General features: G+C 41.6%; 2 protein-coding genes across 2 annotated transcripts in view; one reads left to right on the plus strand and one right to left on the minus strand.

Moving 5' to 3' along the window:
- Window positions 1-190: 190 nt before the first annotated feature.
- Window positions 191-1,983, minus strand: zar1l (zygote arrest 1-like). The gene is made up of 4 exons (XM_058626749.1): window positions 1,357-1,983; window positions 810-902; window positions 647-721; window positions 191-548 (listed from the first exon to the last, which is right to left on the minus strand). The coding sequence occupies exons 1-4, from the start codon at window positions 1,960-1,962 to the stop codon at window positions 405-407; spliced, it is 918 nt and encodes a 305-aa protein (XP_058482732.1). The 5' UTR covers window positions 1,963-1,983; the 3' UTR covers window positions 191-404.
- Window positions 1,984-3,693: 1,710 nt separating this feature from the next.
- The window catches only part of LOC131458694 (sister chromatid cohesion protein PDS5 homolog B-like), a 21,809-nt gene continuing 8,708 nt past the window's right edge, over window positions 3,694-16,794 (plus strand). Inside the window, 16 exon segments of the mRNA XM_058627897.1 lie at window positions 3,694-3,795; window positions 9,343-9,470; window positions 9,644-9,847; window positions 10,119-10,205; window positions 11,225-11,322; window positions 12,389-12,515; window positions 13,424-13,504; window positions 14,078-14,218; window positions 14,903-14,969; window positions 14,972-15,017; window positions 15,153-15,247; window positions 15,397-15,542; window positions 16,190-16,247; window positions 16,250-16,340; window positions 16,466-16,498; window positions 16,500-16,584. Of these exon segments, the coding sequence (XP_058483880.1) occupies window positions 9,363-9,470; window positions 9,644-9,847; window positions 10,119-10,205; window positions 11,225-11,322; window positions 12,389-12,515; window positions 13,424-13,504; window positions 14,078-14,218; window positions 14,903-14,969; window positions 14,972-15,017; window positions 15,153-15,247; window positions 15,397-15,542; window positions 16,190-16,247; window positions 16,250-16,340; window positions 16,466-16,498; window positions 16,500-16,584 (1,467 nt within the window). The 5' untranslated portion in view covers window positions 3,694-3,795; window positions 9,343-9,362.

The following is a 16,794-nucleotide window of genomic DNA, read 5'->3' on the forward strand; positions in this document are numbered from 1 at the left end:
CACGTCACATTTGCACAGATGTCTTTGCTTTTAATCACCAACACAATTTCTCAGTAAAAAAAGGTCAGGGTTTTGTTTTTCAGGACACATTTAAGTCAAATCTACAGGTGCCAAAGTCAACACACCAAGATCTTTGATTAACACTCAATATCTACAAATATTTACATTTAAAAAAAGAAAAAAAGTGCAATTTAAGTTCATTCTTTTTATTTATTCAAGCAAAAAGTTTCCATGTAAAGTTATGCTCCAGGAATGATGCAGGGGGAACAAAGACAGTCCTTTTGAGATTCGGCCACTTCTCAACTCTGTTACTCGAGGCTGCTTCCATGTGCTACATGTGGGCTGAATGAGAGTTTCATTCAGGAATTTGGTGACCACCAACCAGAGCCAACAGCCCCTGGAGCTCAGACGATGTATTTGAAGCTGTAGGTGGCGTCGCAGGACAGTCTCATGCACTTGCAGCGACAACACAGGTCCTGGCGGTGAGGCCTCTTCATGTTTATGTGCCTCTGCTTCTTCTCACAGCTGCAGGACGTCTGAGAGCAACCCTGAGACCACAAGGAGAAGGAGACAGTTTGAGTATATGTTGTGCCAAAAAGCCCTAGAAAGTCAAGTATATTAAAAAAAATTAATAAAAAAAAAGTACCTTGCAGATGATTGGCTCCACTCTGTAGGGGTTAAACCCCACCTGACACTTCCGGCAGAGCTGCTTGTAATACACCTGACAAGATGGAAATGACTCGATTAGCATTATGAACACAAACATGGGAGGTAGTGATTGTTAATCATACCCTGGATCACTTCCTTACCTTACTGGTACCAGAGATGCACCATACATAAGCACTCTCCCACCGGATGTTGCACTTCTTGCAGTGGAAAAAGCCATACCTCTGCTCCAGGAACTAAAAAGGGAAACCGATTTTTACAGGCTCACGTGTTTTAGAGACTTTGTGCAAGATGATATTAGGTTCAACTATTTGGCATAGATGTCAAACTAGAACTAGGGATAACCTGACCTTCAATGGGCACAAAAGCTCCAGGATTACGCTTACGTTTTCAACTCAGTATTGAAAATAGTCAACAATATATTCTTGCAATATAGTTTACTGCCTGCACAATTTTACTGAATGTTAAATATATATGGAATTAAAGTAGAATGAATTGTTTAAAAAACACATTCAGATACAACTGCTTTGATTGTTTTACCTCGGGTTCCACAGGTTACTTATTTCTGACATTTATCGGGATAATTATCGACATGACTGGACCTGTATTGATCGAGAAACACGATAATATAATATTTTTGTTCCAAGCTGGTCTTAATTCAGGAGGAGGGCTGAGTTATAAGAAACCCACCTGAAATTGTGAACCCTTTGAAGACTGGCGGGACGTCTTCAAGTCCTTCACCGTGTCTTCACCACTGTGTTCCGCTTCAGCATCTTTGTCAGACTCCGTCTGTTCGGCTGCTTCAGCTTCGTCTTCGTCTTCACTTCCACCGTCGTCGTCGTCGAGTTTCTTCAGGAAAAGCCTCCGGTCAAACACGGGAGAGTAGATGGACACGGGCCTCAGGAAGCGCAGGTGGCTCACCTGCGGCGGCGGTGTCTCGTACTGTGACCTCCCGCTGGACACGGACAGGTCCGGGCTCTCCGGGGACTTCGCGGACACGGGAAGCTCGTTCTCCAGGCCGAACAGCGTCTTGGGACCCAGCGAGCACTGAACCACTTTATCCACTTTGGCGTTCACCTGCACGCCGCACTCTTTGGTGTTCGCTCGCTTCAGTGGCGGAGGTAACCCGGGGTTGACCTGGGACAGAATGACCTTGCAGAGCTCCAGGTAGTTGAGTCCATGCGGGGTCATGAAGCGGCCCTCCCGCTTCCCCCAGCTGGTACCCGGAGGCGGCGGGGCGCCGGCCGGGTTACCGTAGACGTTAAATGGAGGAAACGTGGTCAGGAATCCCTCCATCCTGGAGCCATGAAACCAGTCCAAGTTCTTCCTTGTTGAGATTTATATGGCCGACATTTGCACCACTAATTAGGTAATTAGGAACAGGGCTTGCAAGTTCCAAATGATGCGCCATTTAAAAACAACATAGGGAATATTCAAGTTCTATAGTTTAACCCAGATTTTCCCAAACTTCCGAGGTTTGAGGCTTATTCTGAATCTCATGCACATATTTGTACACTGGCAGTATTTGTACTAGATTATAGTTGATTATTTTAGTCAGTAAAAAGTATTTGGTAAACAGGGGACTTATTTTAGCCCAGTCAGGGGCCCACCTGAGAAACCGAGGGCCCGCCAGTAAATTGTGCTCCACCCTTTGGGAAACACTGGTCTGAAAATGATGATACTGAACAAACAGTTCCTTCAGTGTTTGCATTGCAGTTCATAACAGGTCATGTTAAATGCCTTTTTAATATTTTCTTGGTCATTTTCAAATGAGAAAGTAATTAAAAATAATTACAGTTTAATGTGAATATAACATATCTTAATTTGACTTAATTTGAATGTTCTGCCCTTTTCTGCACCATAAGTTATCATCGATCTAAATCTTATTCAATCATTCAGAAGCATTAAACCCATGTTTCATAAACAGTTTTATTTGTATAGCCCAAATTAACCAATCACAGTTTGTCTCTGAGGGCTTGACATTATTCTGTACATAGTTCATGTAAGAGACAACTGGAGAAACCAGAGGCAATCAATGCAAAGTACTTTTAATTTAATTTAATGTAGTACATTAAATGTGTAGGCCTAATGCAAATCTAAAACATTATATTGGAGCTCCACCTGCAGTTCATGTTGACTAGACCTCCTTCATAAAAAATGGCAAAGTAATCTTTGATCTATTTTCCTTTTAGAATATCAACAATATCTGTGTTTCAAAGTCATTTGGAAAAACTATGCTCCAATCAGTTCTGATTAAAGGAGTGAGGTGAGCAGGGCGAGGAAAGAAAAGGCTCAAAACATTGATTTCTGGGCAAAGGTTGCATGAACATAGAGGTACATTTAACTTAAAATATGAGTATATCATGATGCACAGTTGATTAATTATTATAATGCTTTACACAGAGGGAACTGTGTTTTTGTGGCTCGATTATATATGAGATTATTGTTGCACAAAAAACAGCTCTCAGAATACTAAACTGACAAGTTTATTGCAACGGGCCGAAAATAAGGAACAGCTGTCAGAACTGTAAGATGTTTGCATTGCATTCTCTGTAAACACGACTATTTATCTATTTGACTCAGGTTAACTTATTATAATAGAAATCATCGTTTGTCACAGTATTGTGCACATGGTGAGAGTGCATTGCTGAAATTAATGCAACAAATAACTTATTAATCAGAAACATACCTACTATAATCCATACTAAAATCCAATGTACAACATCATTATTAATAAAACTAGACATGATTGATACATGTTTGCATAAACGAAGACAAATGACAAGATCATTTAAATACATTGGAAAGAACAAAACAAACGTTTAATCTGTCTTGTTTTATTCTATTTAATCACATTGTTTTGTATTTGCACCCATATATCAAAGCAGTAATGTGAATATGTATGACATTATATCGAAAAATACAGGTTTGTCATATTTTTTGGTAATTATGAATTCGACAGTATCATATTGCCTAGTAGACGTATATGGACTCGCTCTATAGGTGGCGCTGTGCCCCCACGGATGGTTCGTACCCCTGGATCCACTCACATATTGGCGCCATTTTGGAGCTAGGAGGGGGAAGAGAGCTGCAGAGGAGGACACGATTGATCGCAATTCACCGTAACAGGTAAGAAAATGCATTAAGACGCGGGTTGTTTTTGATTCATATGGGGCATTAATCTCAGACGCTGCCGTGAAAAGCGGGGTACAGTCACGGATGTGCCCGCAGAGCAGCCCGGTTACCAGCACTGCGAGGTTGAAGAAGCAGCCCGCCTTGCTCGCCTCTGTTCTCGGGCAGCCGTGTTTGGACTCACGGCGATGGTTGACCTGCTGTTGCGGCGCTAGCTAGCGGGGAAAACAGCCCATTATTTGGACCCCAACGTCCCAATAACACGAGGAAACGGTGGCTTAACTTAGTCGTTCATCGATACCGGTATATCGATATAACGGCAGTAAACCGGGATGATAAATCGGTGTTGCGTTGTTTGCCGTCCGCCCTCTGTCACTCGGATTGTTGCTAACGTTAGCTCCGCTGCGCTAGCGAAGCTAGCTGGCTAACTAGATTAGCAGCGTAAGACAATATAGCAACAATGAAGCCCGATAACAGCACAGTCCCCGGCCCTGACAGGCGACTTTACCATAACAATAAGAACCTTTGTCCGTGTCATATTCTGTCCTCTCTCGGTAGAAACGTATGCAATAATAATAATACTTCTAATAGAGATTATTTCGCGGTGGCTCGCAGCGTTCACTGCAGTCCTGGTCTCGTAGCGTGGTTTGTTGTGTGGTTAATCGGCTGCATAACTTAACACATGTGTCACTTAATACGGGTTGTTATCACTCCCCTAATGAGGACCTCGTGTTTAGGAAGCAGCACGCCACACAGTCATTGTTGTGTTCTCAATATAAGGTTTACAAACAACAAAAGGGTTTGAGCGAGGCAGGAGCGACACAAAGACAGAGGAGACACATTTATAAGACCGGGCACCACATGGTGGTCTACTCGGGAGACAGTTTTGACAGCTATCAGCTTCGGATTATTGACCGTGGTTGGGTGATTACATACTTTAGAGTCAGATCATTTGACTACGTATTTAATAATTTGATTTTTAGACAGTAATGTCGTTAGAACTTATAAACCAAACATCAACCTATTGATGTATTAACACATGCTGGTCAGAAGGTTTTCACGTGGTTGGTCACCACATGTTGTTATAGTTAGGAGTCAGTTTTGACAGCTATCAACTTATGATTATTGTTGATTATTGGTTTACTCAGACTTTAGAAAGCTTCTGAAATATTGGACAGTTGCGTCATCACTTATCACTTTGTCCAATTGTCCAAGAAAACGAACATTTGGATTTAACATATTAAAGGTTATTGTGCACAAACACACACAGACCACTCACTCTGAAGCTGTTCCGATTAACTGTAGTGTTTCACCCAGCAGGCATCCTGCCAACTTCACTTTCCCCCAACTAAAAGAAAAACATAGCGAAACTATTATATGGTTGGACTCTTCCTCTGCAAAGCTCCTTGTTTGTGTTAAATAGATAGTGACATGGGGAATCACTGCACTGCCTAGTCACTGTAGATGTGTGATTTAGCAGTGTATTCTGTTTAGTATTTACTTGTCATGGTGTTCCTTTAAGTGTGGCTTCCTTTGGGGCCTAACTCTGATCTCAGGATCACATTTTTGTTACATTAGGACATATTTTAGTCCAGCATTAGCTGCTTTATTATTATTACTCCTGGCTGTTCTTATTTTTCACCAGTTTATATTTTGCAGAGATGTGGTTGTTCAGTAAATTCTGTTTATTTTCTGGTTTTCATCTGGGGAAATCGTTCTCATCCCTCTTCAGTATGTGTTTGTACTCGTGCCTGTGCTGAGGTCACAGAGTTCATCCTCTCAAACAGCTGGTGTCCAGTCTTCCCCGTTTGCTGCTTTGCTGCTGGTCACAGTCTTGCCTAGACACCCACTGGGTTAAAAATCCCAGTTCAGACATGGGTTAGTAGAGCTGCTCTCAGGCTTCATATTTCTCCTGGCATTTGTGGTAAATGGCTAAAGTGAGGAAGCAGCTGAGCCAGACAGATTGAAAATCCTTACTGGGGGGATAAATGTGTTTGACTGTGATAAACTAGTAATTGGTTTAAAGCAGCCCATGTTCAAGATGTTAAGTGTAGGTTAGAGCCTGCCTGGGTGTTATTCTTTGGTGCAGCTTCTAAATCAAAGTGAATTTTTCCCTGACTTTGATTGGCCGCCAGTGCTCTCTGTGTGTCTGTGCGGTAGATGGACAGAGATATGGATAGACTTGAGTTTGGCAGCAGCTGTGGGGTGGAACAGAAGGTCAGAATCGAGCAATTTGGCAGCCTGCCAGTGTCCACTGTTTGTGTGTTTGGCCGCTCGGCGCTCATGCATGGGTTTGTGTTTATAAAAGCTCAAGTACGGCTGCACAGAACAATTAAAAACTCAGGTCTGGCCTCTTAATCGGATCTTCAAAGCACTCATGTCAGATGGTGAACCTTTGTCCTTCAGTTTCGATTGAGTAATCTCTCAAATGATTGGAGTCTGTCTCTTTCCATTCAGTTAAGCATTTAACATTGCATTTAATATATATATTTAAAATGTGGTTTGTGGTGGTTACCTAGGCTACCTTTGATGAAACACTTTTTGTGATTTTTCAGAAAACAGTATATTTTAACTGACACGGACACTGATACACACTGCATTTTAGATAATCTTTGTACTTTATCAGTGAAGGCGACAAACAAATCTTGAATGGCAAACAAAGTGGAGAGTACTGATGAAATCATGTGGCAATTGTTGTCTGTGCGCTGTAGTCTGAAGTCTTTAATTGAATATGAAATGGCCTTTATGTAAGCATTCCTTTCTCAGATTAGTCATTCATATAATGTCTCTTATAAAACCATAATAATAAGAGAAATTTATCACTATATGACAAATTAAGGCACTGCATTTTACAACATTAAATGCTTGATAGTCTTTGCTTTAACTGACCACAAAGGTTTCATTATCAGATTAGTTGTAGATTAACTTGCCACTCGACATAAAGATAAGCAAACCATCTTCAACATCCTTTGTCCAGTGTAATCACTATCACTCCTCTGCACGTGACCAAACCATCTCAACCTGAGCTGTCCCTTGAACGTTCTCATTTCTAACCCTAACCCAAAGCAAATCTCAGCATCTTCAGCTCTGCCACCTCCAGCTCCACCTTCTGTGTTTTAGATAGTGCCACTGTCTGTAAGCCTTACATCATAACACTCTCACTACCATCTTGTCGACTTTCCTTTTCACTTTTGCTGCTATCCTGCTGTCACAGATCAGCCCTGACACTCGTCTCTACCCACTCCACCCTGCCTGCACTCCAGGCTCTCTTCCACCTGCTCCCCCACTCCCGCCTGAACTCAAGTGTCAACCTGTCCATCACCAGTGCAATATTGGCTGTCCCACTTTTCCTTTGCCGTCCTCTTCCTTTGGATACTTTCCTGCGCTTCCTTGTTCCACCACGTTTCCTTGTCCAGAGGATACACTAGACACCTTCTTGGCTGTATCCCTCACCACTTTATCTGTACTTTCCCAGTAATCTGGCAACTCTTTACCTGACCTGCGCACAACCTTCCTCCTTTTTCAGATTCTGTCATTTAATCACCAGCTCTCTCCCTTTGCCAGTCATAGTCCCTACTCTCACTTCCACACTTCTACCCTTCTGCTCTTTTGCTTCATGTCATTGGCCAGCAATAATCCAGTTTCCATTGGCACCCTGTTGGTCAGTAGCATCTGGTGGTGGTCCTTGTTAACCCGGGCCTTGACTGATCCGGTATGGCAGTAATGTTTTCAGTCATCTGTGATTTTTAATTTTTTTGATTTGCCCTTCCTGACACAACCCTTGCGTTTGGGTGTATTTTTCCATCATAACTCAAAAAGTAAAGAACACACATAGATGGGAGTTTTTTGCAAGATAGGGGAATGTATTGACAATAGAATTGGCTGAGATTTGCACTCTCTGAATGCGTTCACTGGTTGTCATACTGTATATAATAAACAGAATTGGCTAATTGTTAGACAAATTAGGGCACAGGATAAGCTTTATGTGTTTCAAGGAAACTATTTCAGTTTAATCAATAAAAACATCAGCAAATGCAGCCACTTATTTAAAGTTGTGTTGATGATGTGGATAAAAGTTAGTGACTAAGAATTAAGTTTCAAATTTGAGACTTGCTTGTATATTACTCAGTGTTCGGGATTTGCTCCTCCACTCCTCATGTTGTCCTTTTTGTAAGCACTGATCCCTAACTGTCTTTCTGGTTGTTTAATAAGTTGGTCAACAGGCTACTCAGGTTGTGATTGTTTGAGACCAAGGCATGATGCATGCAGGCTTGTTGTTATTCATGTGCACGGTATGAAGTCTTACAGATATTTACAAAGATATAGACCTTATTTTTTTTAGTAGAAACGTATAAGTAGACGTTTTCCATTATTTATGTGAAAGATTATCCGGTCAGTAGTTGTGTAGCGTTACGCAGCAGACAGGACAACAACTTTGACGGATAATCTTGCTTTCTAGAATAAAGGTAGAGGTATTATCATGTGTGCAGTCAGTGGGTTTAAGCGAAAGGCTTTCATGGAATGAGAATGTTTTGACCATCAGCTGCAAATAAGATGGGAATGTGGATGCAAAGAGCAATATAAACCTTTAATCTCCTCCCCAGGAATAAGGAAATGTGCGGTGGCCAAAATCCTTAAATATGAAGAAGCCAGCGAAGCGTCCCTATGTTTGTGCGTTTAGTTTTGTTTAAAGCAAACCTACTAAAGATCACCCAGGACCAAGGCGTAAGGCGACGTCGGCAGTGGCAGGGAAAACCACAGCTAATTATGATTATGTGTTGTCAGTGGTCTGAGTTGGTGTCCCAAATAACAGTTGGTTAAAATGCCGACTGCCAGTCATTCATTATTTCACTTAATTCAATTTCATTCAACACTCCACACTGAGCAAAAGCATAACAATAATTAATAATATCCTCATACATTATACAAAGCCGCTTGCTCATGTTGTCCTCCCACTGACCTGTCATTTCACTTTGTTATCGATGGTTCGAGTATTTGCACGACATAGTCAAGAAAGCAGACTCGCTCTGTTCACAGATACATTAAAACAAATTAATGTTATTATTCCTCAGTGCACAATATACTGTGTTTTGAGTCTTTTCTAATTTTTTTAATCGAGAAAAAGCAGTGGCAGGTTTAAATAGGGCCGGTTTAGTAACTGTTGGCAAAGAGCCTCTTGGAGTGCGGTGTTAATTATCTGGCCATGAACACAAAAACACATTTGCAGAACACCCCAATTTGAACGGAGCGTAATCCTTGACACATTCGTGTTGACAAGAAACTGAAATGTGAAACGATGGAGTTTGTCGAATGCTGTTGCTGTGCCCTGCTGAATATTTCATAGCTTCTTCTTGAGGTTTTCAAAATATTGGCAGTGGGTTTCCAAATGATTACAAGGTACTTTCTCCCCCTGTATTGATCGGTTGACTTTCAGCAATTCTTCTCATGTTTCAGGGTTTTTATTCCCGGTTTCTGGTCTGTCTCGCCTTCTTTTCTTGCTCCTAGATTGTTAACTACAAACAAAGCATTCCCTTCTTTTCGTAGGCAGTGAAGAGCTAAAGAGGATGGCTCACTCTAAAGCTCGAGCCGTGGACGCGAAGGTGACCTACCCCCCGGGGGTCAAAGAGATATCTGACAAAATCTCCAAAGAGGAAATGGTCCGCAGACTGAAGGTCAGTATCTTTCTACACATCTGCTGCAATTATAAGTCATAATATGTATGTTTTAGTTTAAGATTTAAATACTTTAAAGACATTTTTGCTGTGATTCATGCTTACAAATCACTGGACTTAATTAATAAACTAAATTAAGGTTTCAAACTAAACTTTTGGCCCCTGCCTTCCAGATGGTTGTGAAAACCTTCATGGACATGGACCAGGACTCTGAGGAGGAGAAGGAGCTGTACCTGAACCTAGCCCTCCACCTGGCTTCAGACTTCTTCCTCAAGCACCCAGACAAGGACGTGCGTCTGCTGGTGGCCTGCTGTCTAGCAGATATATTCAGGATTTATGCCCCAGAGGCGCCGTACACCTTCCCAGAAAAACTCAAGGTACAACACTTGTCTCCTGTCGCGTCTTCTCCAGAGTGTTTACCTAACAATAAGTGACAATTTGATTTGTCCTCTCTGAAATTTGTGCGGTAGTCGACTGAAGACTTGTCATTTTTATAGATCTCTCTATACACAAGCTGTCGGTTAGACAGAGACCAGTCTCAACTTGCAGCTAAAATTACTTTTCTTTTCCATGTTCCATGGCAAATGTAAAACACAGTCTTTTTATTTTGAAACCTTTAAATTAAATAAACCCTTTTCTTATTCACAGGACATTTTCATGTTCATCACCAGACAGCTCAAAGGACTGGAGGACACGAAAAGTGCCCAGTTCAACAGATACTTCTACCTGCTTGAGGTGTGCAACTGTATATGGATTGGTTGGTTTTTTTAATCCCTTTTTTTTTATTGAATCTGCTTGAGCCTAAATCCTTTATAATCCCTAATTCAATCTTTGCCATCATCAAGTATCACCTTTTGTTGTCTGATAAGGAAGGAGCTTTTAGCAGTGCTCACAACCTGTTGTTAGGTGAAAAGTAGATGAGAAGAAGTGTTCGTTGTGTGTGGTAGAGGATGTTGCTGCTGCTTTTCTGTTTTGTGCAGTTATATTAATATGAACAGGGAGATTAACAAGGTTAATGAGGACAAATTAAGCTGTTAATGACATAAATTGACATAATGACATAAATTGGTATATGAATGTTGATTTAGTTGCTCATTTTATGCATAGAGAGAGTGGGAAATGTATTCCTTTCCTGTTATTTAGAATTATCTTGGTATTTTACTTCTGGGAAGTTACTTTAATGTAGTTGTGTATTAAATAATAATGTGAAAGTGGAGCGTAGAGACACGGAAGGAAGCAGTGGTGACAAAAAAGACAAACGCACACTGTCTTCTGTGCTCCAAAAACTTATCGGAAACAAGTTTGTCTTCGGTAGTCTGGCGGTTTTATTTTCTGCTGCAGTTGATTCTCCATCTCAATCTCATTTTTATTCACCAAGTCAAAACAAATCATAAAAATGTTACGTCCTTAAAGCTTTTACATTAGTTTCACGTTGGTTTCCCCCAACACAGCTCGTTGATAAGCCATGGTTCAGGGTTTAAAGACTGAATGTCCTTGCGTCAGTCAGTGAGTGAGTGATGGAGTTGAGTTTGAGATTAAACTGCACCGTTGGAGGCTGAAGTGCTGTTTGACCCTCTCCCGTCCCACATGCTCAAAAAGTCACGTATCGTAGGAAGAAATCAGTCAGTGATTTGCCTTTTAGGAACAATTCCTTCTCTCCTTTCACCACATTTTTTTTATTCCACTGTCCTAGTTTGCAGTTTCAATGTATTAACTGCATTGTCATTAACATGCTGCCTCCTCTCATTGTTCAGAACATAGCATGGGTGAAGTCCTACAATATTTGCTTTGAGCTGGAAGACAGCAATGAGATATTCACCCAGCTTTACAGAACACTCTTCCAGGTCATCAAGTAAGTTGTTCCCAAACTCAATTTTTCTATAATATATTCTGTCATGTTGTAGTGTGGGTCTCGCCTATATTTTATTTTCTATATTCCCTCCTGAAATGAGTCGGTTTCTTCTTAACACCTCGCTTAAAGCTGCTTTCGGACCGAACTCTGAAGATTGTGTGGTGGTGGTGTGTGTGTGTGTGGGTGGAGATTCTCCTGCCAGCTCCGTGTAATCTCCAGTTTCAGAGTGAGCTTATGTGAGAAACTGCTGAGGAATGGGCCCAAATCTGCAGACATTATCCTGAGTTCATGTCTGAAAACAGCTTTAGTCTCCACTGCTACAGCTCAAAACATCCCCCACACACACACACCAAATTTCACTCTGCTCAACACAACCTTGTGTGCTGATTTCTGCAGTGCCAAATTTGGCTCTTTGCCGTTGCTGGTGTGTGTGTCTGTGTCAAGGATGTGTATGTGTGCCAACACAATGCTCTTTTATGTAGGAGGAATCTAAAGAACTCTGCTTTTCAGTTTCCAATGTTTGCGTTGAGCTTGAACGGGGTGTGTGGGGGGGTGGGGGGGGGCTTGTGCAGCCTTGTGTAGCCTTGTGTGTTTTCGAGTGCAAGTAACACACTCCGTGAAAAGGGTTGGTAATGAGAATAATAATAATGCCTGGCAGCGTGTTAGGGACACAAGCCGAGATATAAATCTAGGTAATAACACTTCTCCTCTCCGTGTGATGTACATCATTATGAGCAAATGGAACCCTCCCTCTGCGTTTGTGTGTGTGTGTGTGTGTTTGTGTTCAGTGCATTACAACCTCATGGAAGGTTTGTGTGGCCAGTCATTTTTCAGAATGAGTTAATTGAACACACTTAATCCCCATCACCTGCTGTCTGTAAAGCAAATGTTGCCATTATTATTATTATTATTATTATTATTATTATTATTTTTATTATTAGGATCCCTATTAGCAAATGCTTTTTCCACAACAGCTATTAACGCTAAGAATGCAATGTGTTGTGTTTTAAAATTACGCAACGATGTCTCTTTGACGCTGCCTGCTTTGTTTTCTCGTCTCCCCTAGCAACGGGCACAACCAGAAGGTGCACATGCATATGGTTGACCTAATGAGCTCCATCATCTGCGAGGGAGACACTGTGTCGCAGGAGCTGTTGGACACGGTGTTGGTCAACCTGGTGCCGGCACACAAGGTATGTGTGTGCACATGCACTCAGCAGGTTCTATCATGGTGCTTAATGAGTGCAAACAGCTTAGTAAAGAGATGATGATCTGAATTGAAGTGGTACCATGGCCAGACTAAAGCCAATATCATTCTCCATATCCTGTCATTCATTGAGACCCCTGCAGGAGAGACGTGGTAAAGCAGCTTTTTTGTTTGCGTCTGCTTCTGCTTCAGTGTGTCTACTGAGTGATGGGAAACATAACAAAAAATGATGGCGTGCACACTTTTTATAAGTCTTGTAATATAACGAAGTACAAATACTTTGTTATTGTACTTAAGTAGAATTTTCACATATCTGTACTTTACTTTGTTACTTATATTTCTGACAATTTTACTCCTAAAATAAATAAAATGTGCACTAGTTGTTTTTAGCGGCACCAGCTGTTAGCCGCAGATTTTGGCTCCAGCTGGATTTAAAACACCCTGACAGGCTCGTTGTTCACCGCTCTGGTCTCCTGTGTCCAGCTTTTTGTTGTTCGCTCCGGTCGCCGGATTTCAGCTAAGAGCTATTTCAGCTAAGAGCTGTTTCAGCTCTCAGCTGAGCGGGCAACCGGTGAGCTAACGAGCTCACGCAGATTAACCTGCCGATTTCATCTTCAATTTGAATTTAAACACAAAAATTACCGAAAATTACTTCTGATACTTAAGTAGAGTAAATGTCAGGTACTTTAAAACTTTTACTCAAGTAATATTCTAAAAGGTGACTTTAACTTCTACCAAAGTCATTTTCTGGTCAGATACTTGTACTTTTGCTCAAGTATCGCTTTCAAGTACTTTGTACAAGGCTGCTTTTTGACGCCCTGACATTTGTATTTTGTATTTCCTGACCTGCTGTTTTTGTTCACAAGTTGTTGTTTTTTAATTCCATCTGTCTAGAATTTGAATAAACAAGCGTATGACCTGGCCAAGGCTCTGCTGAAGAGGACTGCTCAGGCTATTGAACCTTACATCACCAATGTAAGATTGACTGTTTGACTTGCTTATTGTTTTCTATACATGTTATTATTTATGTTGGATACAGATAATGTTTCTACACTTCTACTGCAGTAATATACATCCTGTAATAGTCATACAATATTAAAAAACCCAGCTGTAATATATCAGTGCACTGTAGCCTCAGAGTTTGGCCCCGTGTGTCTTAATGGGATTAATATGACGGTATCAGTGCCAGAGTGTTTGAACCTGGCCCGCCTTGCTGGAAAACGTCTTGGCACTGCAGGAGGCAAGTTTTGCAACTATAAGTGATACGTTAGGCATTAAAATGCGGCTGTGGAACATTATGCAATGAAAGCATTCTAATGTTTATGCACAGCACAACATTGAACCTCAGTGGTCGAGGTTTGGATTTAATTGAGGTTGCCTGATAAATGGTATAATTATAGGTTATAGAATTATTATTATTATTATTATTATTAATTGACAGACCAAGGTTCGTGTAGAACAGCAATGTGGTTGAGTAATAAAAAAAAATGTCGTTTGAGTTGCAAGACTGTCATTATTTTATCTTTTTTTTTTTTTGTCTGTTGTCAGTTCTTCAACCAGGTGCTGATGCTGGGAAAGACGTCCGTCAGTGATCTGTCGGAGCACGTTTTTGACCTAATCTTGGAGCTTTACAACATCGACAGCCACCTGCTGCTCTCTGTGCTGCCACAGCTGGAGTTTAAACTCAAGGTATCAAAACAACATTTCAGTACAAACTGCTTCATCGTAAAAAAAAAAAAAGGTCATGCTTGCTGTGATTAAATGATAAATTAGATTTAATTGTGATTTTGATAGCTTTTACACAGACACAAGCAGCAGCGATTCTTGTGTTAATGTGTATTATGAATTTATCAACACACCGGAATTCTATGACCTATTTGTCCACAAATGTTTTCTCTGTAGATGCAGCTTTGTTGTTTCATGTCAGACAGATAAAGCAGCCAGCCAGTCGACTTCATGTTGCCTCTGCAGCGTCTCATAAAGGCATCCCGCTGATGGATAACGCTCATTAACTGTTCAGAGGGAGCGTAGATCATTGCCGTCCCCTCAAAAATAATAGCCGCGATAAAGTCTCTCCCCCCTCAGACTACATAAGCGCTCCGTCTTGCTCAATCTTCCTTACTTTTGCTCTTTTTCGTCGCGAACAAGCGACACTGCTCTCGCCGCCCCCGACTCCTTTTTCTCCCTCTCATCTTTCCCCCTCCTCTGAACTCTTGTCATCCCGTGTCTTTCCTTTTCTGCTTTTTTTCTTCTTCCTTTCATTCATCTGGAAAAAGATTGGTGCCAAATAAACAGCTGCCTCTGTGTGCTTTGAAAAGACAAGTTAATGTAAATGACTTGGCACTTCTCTCTCTCTGCCTTTTGTCTCTGCAGAGTAACGATAATGACGAGAGGCTGCAGGTGGTGAAGCTGCTGGCTAAGATGTTTGGAGCCAAGGACTCGAGTTGGCTGCACAGAACAAACCACTCTGGCAGTGTTACCTGGGCAGGTAGGCTTCACTGTTGTGAATGAAAATGTCTATGCATTTGGGAGATTGTCTGTTGTCAGGATGCTTGTGTACTGGTGTCACCCTGCTGAGATGCTGACGTTAGTGTGTTTTTTCCTCCACCCCAAAAAAAAAAAGGTTTAATGACATCCACGTGCCTATCAGACTAGAGTGCGTCAAGTTCGCCAGTCACTGTCTTATGAATCACCCAGACCTGGCCAAAGACCTCACAGGTAAATCAGCTGTGAAAAACTCATCGACTTCTTCTTTGGGAAAATCTGCTTTTGTTTTTACAAAGAAATTGCAATGACAAGAGAAGCTGTGGCCTGTGGCCGTTTTTTTGTCACATCCCGCTCATTTGTTCCCGTCATTTCTCTCCCAGAATTCTTAAGGGTCAGGTCACATGACCCGGAGGAGGCCATCCGCCACGATGTCATCGTCTCTATAGTAACTGCCGCCAAGAAAGACTTGTCGCTCGTCAACGACGCGCTGCTCAACTTTGTGAAGGAACGAACGTTGGACAAAAGAGTGAGTTGCAAACGCTGTGTATTTGTATGCTTGGAAATTCATTTTGTTTTCTAAAATAATAACTGGATATAATTCTTGCTGTTAAAAAGCATTATACATTGTTCCAGGGACTGGTTTAAGGGTTAACCTTTAATGCTTGTTCTCCACCTGTGATATTAGATGTGGATGACATAACACATGAGAATTCCTCTTTATTGTGGGGCTTGAAGTAACATTTGCTTGGCTTATGTGGGACTTGTTTTGTCCAGTGTGTGTGTGTGTGTGTGTGTGTGTGCTGTGTGTGCGCGCGCAGCGCGCGGTCAACGGAGGCTTCAATCTGCAAAGAACCACCTACGAGTTGTTACCTTTTATTATGCACAACAGCTGTAGATTGTTATGGTTTGCTGTTGCTTTCTACTCTGTAAACTCCACTGTGAACAGCTGTTCGTTGCCAATAAAGTGCGATATGTTTGGCAGGAAATAGCCCTGCTATAACATGATCAATTTTGTAAGGCAGACTGGATGTCCTGCACTCTCTATCGCTTCTGTCGCCCTCCCTTTTTCTTTTGGGGACTGCGTAGAATCTCATAATGTCTCATTAAACTAGTTGTCCTGATTGGCGGCGTCTCACCATTTACTTTTATCCGCTCTCTTCCCCTTAATCGCAGTGGCGTGTGCGCAAGGAAGCCATGATGGGCCTCGCATCAATCTACAGGAAGTACTCGCTGCAGGAGAAGGAGGGAGAGAGGCCTCTAAACAGATTTCCTGGATCAAAGACAAGCTGCTCCACATCTACTACCAGAACAGCATCGATGACAGGTCTGCGTGCACGTTTTTCCCCCTTGAAGAATGAAAACGCCCTCATGAATTGTAATATCTCTGGTACGTGTTTGATTAGATGTAGAGTATTTAAATGTCTAAATGTTCACCTCATGTTTGCACAGGTTGCTGGTGGAGCGCGTCTTTGCTCAGTACATGTTCCTCACAACTGGAGACCTCCGAGAGGATGAAGTGTCTTTATTACCTCTACGCCACCCTGGACACAAATGCCAAATGCTGTCAAGTAGGTTTTTATTAATCACACGTACTCATTTTCAGTCTTGTTTTTATTTATTTGTTTTTTGACATGCAAAGTTGTGTTGGAATTTGATATTAAAATATCTACATTGTTGGTCATGAATACACGACCTATTGTGCTACTATCAGTGCTCCTCTTCATTTATTTCCTTCCAACCTTTTCCCTCCTCCTCCTCCTCCTCCTCCTCCTCCTCCT

Source organism: Solea solea, chromosome 4 (genome assembly GCF_958295425.1).
Source record: "Solea solea chromosome 4, fSolSol10.1, whole genome shotgun sequence".
NCBI lineage: Eukaryota > Metazoa > Chordata > Actinopteri > Pleuronectiformes > Soleidae > Solea > Solea solea.

Coding starts and splice junctions, on each gene's coding strand:
- zar1l (XM_058626749.1), bottom strand. CDS start 1,962: ATGGAGGGATTCCTGACCACGTTTCCTCCATTTAACGTCTACGGTAAC. Junction 903..1,356: donor CAAAGGGTTCACAATTTCAG/GTGGGTTTCTTA, acceptor TTCCCTTTTTAG/TTCCTGGAGCAGAGGTATGG. Junction 722..809: donor GCATCTCTGGTACCAGTAAG/GTAAGGAAGTGA, acceptor CCATCTTGTCAG/GTGTATTACAAGCAGCTCTG.